Source organism: Pinus tabuliformis, chromosome 8 (assembly GCF_031772625.1).
Source record: "Pinus tabuliformis cultivar Carrire ecotype Pingquan chromosome 8, CPIR1, whole genome shotgun sequence".
Classification (NCBI taxonomy): domain Eukaryota; kingdom Viridiplantae; phylum Streptophyta; class Pinopsida; order Pinales; family Pinaceae; genus Pinus; species Pinus tabuliformis.
In genome coordinates this window covers 1,667,848,721-1,667,855,062 of record NC_142294.1, presented here as the reverse complement: position 1 = coordinate 1,667,855,062, position 6,342 = coordinate 1,667,848,721, and the positions used below count along the sequence as shown (strand labels likewise).

At 37.1% G+C, this 6,342-nt stretch overlaps 1 protein-coding gene across 1 annotated transcript; it reads right to left on the bottom strand.

Moving 5' to 3' along the window:
- Nucleotides 1-981: 981 nt before the first annotated feature.
- Nucleotides 982-4,941, bottom strand: LOC149242586 (uncharacterized). Its single transcript, XM_089374289.1, has 2 exons — nt 2,365-4,941; nt 982-1,881 (listed from the first exon to the last, which is right to left on the bottom strand). The coding sequence occupies exon 1, from the start codon at nt 4,793-4,795 to the stop codon at nt 3,221-3,223; it is 1,575 nt and encodes a 524-aa protein (XP_089230415.1). The 5' UTR covers nt 4,796-4,941; the 3' UTR covers nt 982-1,881; nt 2,365-3,220.
- Between the last annotated feature and the right edge of the window lie 1,401 nt (nt 4,942-6,342).

The following is a 6,342-nucleotide window of genomic DNA, read 5'->3' as shown; positions in this document are numbered from 1 at the left end:
CAAGATGGAAGAAAGCAAAATCTTACACGTCATAAGTGTAGGCCAAGAGGATTGAGAACATTGTTTATTGCGGGAATGATCCTTTTCTTATGATGATGATAGCTACATCATCATGCCGAATTTACAGTATGTTGAATTTTTTTTACACCCTGGGTCTGGTCTATGGCTTACCAAGCACACAAACACACTAGGAATGTTCAACCAAACAACTTTGCACAGCAGAAATATAACAGCAGTAAATCAATAAAATACACAGATAAATATGTGGCCCACAACACTTGTCATTAGTCCATCAACAAGAAATTCATAGGGCTCCCGTACTAGGGATCATGGCTCTTACAAAGCCCTGTTACAAGATTAGTATATAATAGTATACACCTAGGGCTTGAGGTCCACTCCTTTTGACACTCAATGTGCCCAACAAAACAAAGATAAAATAGCTTAGCTTACTTGCTGTGGATGTCCTTCACTACAAGCCCTTTCTGTTCTCTTGTCCTTGATGTGCCTAGCTGTCCTTTGCCTTCAATAACCACAGAGAAATAGCTCTTTTAACTCCTCTGTCCAAGCAGCTGCTCACAATGTGTTTAGCCCTTCCAATACACTGCATGACCAACCTTCAAAACATCAGCTACTCATAGTGAACTTTGTCCTTCAAGCTCACTGCATATCAGCCCTTTACCCTTGCTGTTCAAGCCTCCATTCATGAACAGACTTCAAGAAATACACTCAGCAATCTTTCCTTCAGCAAACAGCATCCGTATCTCAACCTTCGCTGGCATTACTCAGCTCTGAGGCACTTTGCTGGCTTTTCTAACCTCTGAGTCTTCTCGGCCCCTCTTTCTGGGCCTGCGGCCTGCCTCAGAAACCCTCCTTAATCTGTGGCCTAGCTTCAGGATACCTTCTCTGCCTGTGGCCCGTTTCAAAGCACTGCAGATGACCTTCACAAGGGCTCGGATGACCTTATTTCCTCCTCGCCCTGCCTGTTCATCAGCTGAGGCCTAACGTCTTTTTTCTAGGGCTTCAGCCCTTCTTGAGCAGAACAGAGCAGACCAAAGATAAGTGCCAGCACTTCTTTCACTTGGCCAGACAAGGCAGAGCCCTCGATCTTCTACAGCAGACAGAAAATCAAGCTTGAACCCTCGGCATAATGAACAGACTCGGTCTCCTTCTTCTAGCCAAACAGAAACAGACCTCTTCGTCCTCTTCTTGCTGCGGCTCACTTACTTGGCTTTCTTGATCACACAAGGATGATTGCCATGATGTGTTTTACCTCTTCATAGGTCTCTTATATTTATAGTTCTCTAATTGATTGCCTTAGGAGCCCTTAAATCCATTTAGGCGCCTCCTCTACAATAATTAGAATAAACAATGAATATCATTGGGTCTCAAATCCATGACCTTGAGTCCAAAACCCACTGCTTGGGCACTTTGCCCACAAAAGTCCATTGTCATGTGTTTTCTCCACACATACCTAGTACCCAAGGCTTGTGGGAGTACCTCTCAAGCTACACTTTTCAACACATTCCCATGTCTTCATGTAGAACTGACATTCCCATAGACCAGACCTTTCAGGGAATATACTTCCTTCTGGGTACTGCTTGACGGCAGTCACAATGTCAAAGGGCCTATTCATAGGGATCCCAGTGAAAATGGAGAAAATGTTCCTTGAATCATAGTAGGCATTGCATCTGTTTGGGATGTGGGCTTATAGACTACACCAGTTCCCATTGCTGGTCGATGACTATTTGGAGAGGTAATCGAACCGACCTGCCCTTTGCTGCAAATAAAATAACTGATGACTAAAAAAGTGGAACGGTCTCCAAAATTTACTCTCTCCAACTGAGTCGCATACCCATGACAGCTTGCAAATCAAGCTAATTGCTATAAGGTCAAAGCAAACGGACACCAAGATAATAGTTGTCTCAGCTACAACAATCCACACAGATGGACACCAAGGTAATACATTTTGGACAGAAGCGACTAGACATTCAATTATTTACATATGTCTAATTAAGAAAACGCAGTGTAACTAATACATGACATGACAATCATTACAACTCACTGTATAATATAACAGGAGAAAGCAACTCAGCAGATCTAGAGACTGGCATTTAAAAAATGCAACAAAATATTTCAAATAGCCTCAAGAATCAAAAACATAACAAAAAAGAGGCATGTCAAAGCAAGGTGCAAAATTGGAAACAAATCTCAGTTCAGAACATAAAAGCAGGTTAGTCCATTTCATCGAAGTACAGCACACCATTAAAATTCACAAGGGACACTATTAATGTTAATAACAAGCCACTAACCTTTTTATTATACCAACTCCAGATTATTAATGTGAACACTATCATTGAAATTTACCTGGAGAACTTCATCATTTGTGAGTTGCAACTCACTAACTGCTAAGCCAAATCCATTTTAGATTGAGCAACTGGTGTGTTCAATCAGGATGTGCAGCCCACCAAACATTAAACCAAATGTATTTTCGGATCAAACACCCGGTGCACTCTTATGGAAATTTCAATCGGGTCACTTCATCAAATTTGACCACAAAGCCTGTTTTAGATTGTTTGCCCTGTGCATTCTTACAAAAGTCACACCTGCACTTCACCAATTGCAGTTCACTCACTGTTACTGAATCTCGCCAAGTGCAATTCAGCGATACCTTTACAGAGACTGTTTTGTTTGCTGCTGAATATATCATAGTGTCATGTCAAACGTTTTCAGGATCTAATGCAATAGCCTATTGGCCTCTTGGATTGTGCCTTCCTTGCACAGTCCATTCATGACAGTGGTATATGTAATCATATCTGGGAGATGACTAACATCTTTCATCTTTTTAAATAACTTGATTGACTCCTTTAGATTACCCACTTTGAAGAGTCTGCATCCATCAATACATTGTGTCTAACAAAGTCAGGGCTGAGACCTTGCTCTGGAATCTCATAGAAGATCTGTTAAGCTTCATCTATCCTATGTAGCTTACAGAATCCATTCATTAATGTATTATATCTAACTCAGTCAGGCCTGCATCCTTTTTCCGACATCTCTTGGAGAAGCTCCCTGGCCTTCTCCAGATTAATTACCTTGCAAACCCATTAATAAGTCTATTGCATGTGCTTACATTAGGCCGATGGCCTATTTACACCATAACATCTAACAACCGAAGAGCTTTTTGAAGCTTGCCTTCTTTATAAAGATCAGTAATAGGAACATTCTATTTGGTAGCTTTCGGATTATACCCATTATCCAGCATCTCGTGAAGCACTTCGGTGGCCTCCTGATATTGCCCTGCCTTATATAAACCGTCAATAAATGCAGTGTATGTGACAACATCAGGGGATATGTTTTTGTTGGGCATTTCATAGAAAAGCTTCCCAGCCTCCTTCAACTTGCCTTGTTTACAGAAACCATGAATAAGCACACTGTATGTGACAACATCAGGGTGTATATTTCTTTTAGGCATTTCGTAGAAGAGCTTCCTAGCCTCTTCCATATTTCCTTCCTTGCAAAAACCATCAATAAGCACATTGTATGTAACAACATTACAGCATATGTTTTTGTTGGGCATTTCATAGAAGAGTTGCCTTGCCTCCTCCAGTTTGCCTTCTTTGGAGAGACCATCAATAAGGGCACTGTATGTGACAACATTAGGGTATACGTTCTTATTGGGCATTATATAAAAAAGTTTCTTAGCCTGGTCCAACTTGCCTTCTTTACAGAAACCATCAATAAGTGCATTATATGTAATAACATCAGGATATATGTTTTTCTTGAGCATTTTATAAAAGAGCTTCATTGCGTCTTTCAACTTGCCTTCCTTACATAAACCATCAATAAGTGCACAGTATGTGACAACATCAGGGCATATGTTTTTGTTGAGCAGTTCACTGAAGAGATTTATAGCCTCGTCCAATTTGCGTTCCTTGCATAAGCCATCAATAAGCACATTATATGTGACAGCATTAGGATATATATTTTTGTTGGACATTTCATAAAAGAGCTCCATAGCCTCGTCCAACTTGCCTTTTTTGCAAAGACCATCGATCAGAGCAGTAAATGTGATAACGTCGGGTTTATGCCCTTCTTTAACAGTCTGAGACAATAGTTCTTTGGCTTCTTCGAGCTTACCTTCTTTGCATAGTTGATCCATGAGAGGGGTAAACGTGATTGTGTTAGGCTCATGACCCATTTGCAGCATAACAGCCAACAATCCGAACGCCTCGTGGAATTTGTCTGTCTTGCAGAGCCCGCTGATTAAAGCATTATACGTAAAAAGATCCGGAGCCTGTCGTTTTCTCACCATTTGATTGAAGAGTTTAGAAGCGTCTTCCATCCTGCCCTTCCTGCAAAGCCCTTTGATGAGGGTATTGAAGGTTACAACATTCGGAATATATCCAATACTTTCCATTTTTTCCAACACTTTGAATGCATAACCCAATCTACCTGTTTGACAGTGAGAATTGATGACAATGTTCAAAGTTATCATATCTGGAACAATTTCTGCTTCAACCATAACTCTGTAAACAGACAATACTGATTCATGTTGATTCCGTCGGACTAGGCTGTTTAGCAAGAGATTGCAGGTGCTGAGAGTGGGGATGGATTCAGACTTCGTTGAAAGCAAATTCTTGAAGGTTTCCACTGCTTCTGTGAGGCTGTTCGTCTGACATAATGCTTTAATGCGCCTGTCTGCAGTGACATTCAAAGTGTGAAAGGAACACAGAGGAAGGACTGTTTTCCTCAATATGTAAAGAATCGTCTTCTTCATCGCAGTCCCCGCCATCGCCATGTGTTGGGATAGTTAAAGTGAGAATGAAATTGAAATTGCTTGCTATTTGCGACGGCTTTTGAAAACCCTAAACCTGTCTTTTAGGCGAGCAGACACTAATTGATTAAAATGATTCCAGCGTTCAAACTGAGAATCACTTCATCCGATCATATCTCGTATCTTTTGTGAGTGTTTATAAATGTGGCTTCCCAATGAAAATATTACGGGCAATTTCACCGGATGTGGCAAGGAAACCAACTTTACATATAGATAAAGAGATGTCATATGCTATGCTATGTCAGCTAAATGCAGTTTAGTTTAAGTGAAATTTAATGTTGTTGCTGTTAAGTAATCTTTTATAATTTGTTAGGGATGTTGGGTAATTTTCTATAATTCTTAGATTTAAATAAAGAATTAAAATTTTTGAATATTTGAATGATGGGAAATTAGTAATGTAGATGTAAATTTATATTGTTTTTAAATTAATTTATAAATTTGAATTCATATGATATCAATTAATAAATATAACTATATTCTATCACATGAAAAAAAGAGAGATGTGATATCATATAAAAGAAGATTATCTATAGAGAAATGCCATATGTTATGTTATAGGTGCTTTACAATTCAGAATGGGGTAGATTTCATGTAAAAACTTAAACATGTAAACATATTTGTCGTGCTATAAATCAATGTTTGGGCCTCCACAAACCAACATATTTGCCCCGCTACAAATAAATGTTTGGGCCTCTACAAACCAATTTTTGGGCCTCTATAAACCAATGTTTGCGCCAAGAGGCACTCTACAGCCCAGTATGGGATAGATCTCATGTAAAAACATAAACATGTAAACATATAATGTTTAACATTTAACATTTTTAATCTAATGTGGGTCCTATTTAAAAATCAATCTAATTATTATTATGCATAAACACAATATAAATTTAAAATATAAAGAGGTTTAGGAACACTAAAAAAAAATATGGTAAATAAATACAAATATGAATAAACCATAAACATGGTAAATAAATAAAATATGTTTTTATACTTACTCCAGAGTTATGGTAAATAAAAATATATATAAATAAACTAGATGTATGGTAAATAAATAAAACCTATGAACAAATAGGATTAGAAATCAACATCTAATTATATATCAAGATTATGGGTCAAATACAATGGTAAATAAAAAAGGTATGGTAAATAAATATAAATATAAATAAACCATAGGTATGGTAAATAAATAAAACTTATTTTTATATTTATTCCATAAACCTCGTTATATTTAGGAACACTCGAAAAAAAAAATTATTTAGTTGAAGCTTATGGGCCAAATTATTATTATTACAGGCAAAAAAAAGCATTATTAACCCTAATATTGATATTAAAATATTATTATTATTATTATTATTATTATTATTATTAAATCTAATATTCATATTAATATATTAATATTATTAAATTTAATAACTTTGGATTAATACAATATTAAATTTGTTATATTATAATATAAATTAATATATCATGATATATATTAACTCTAGATATATATGGGAGGGAAGAATAAA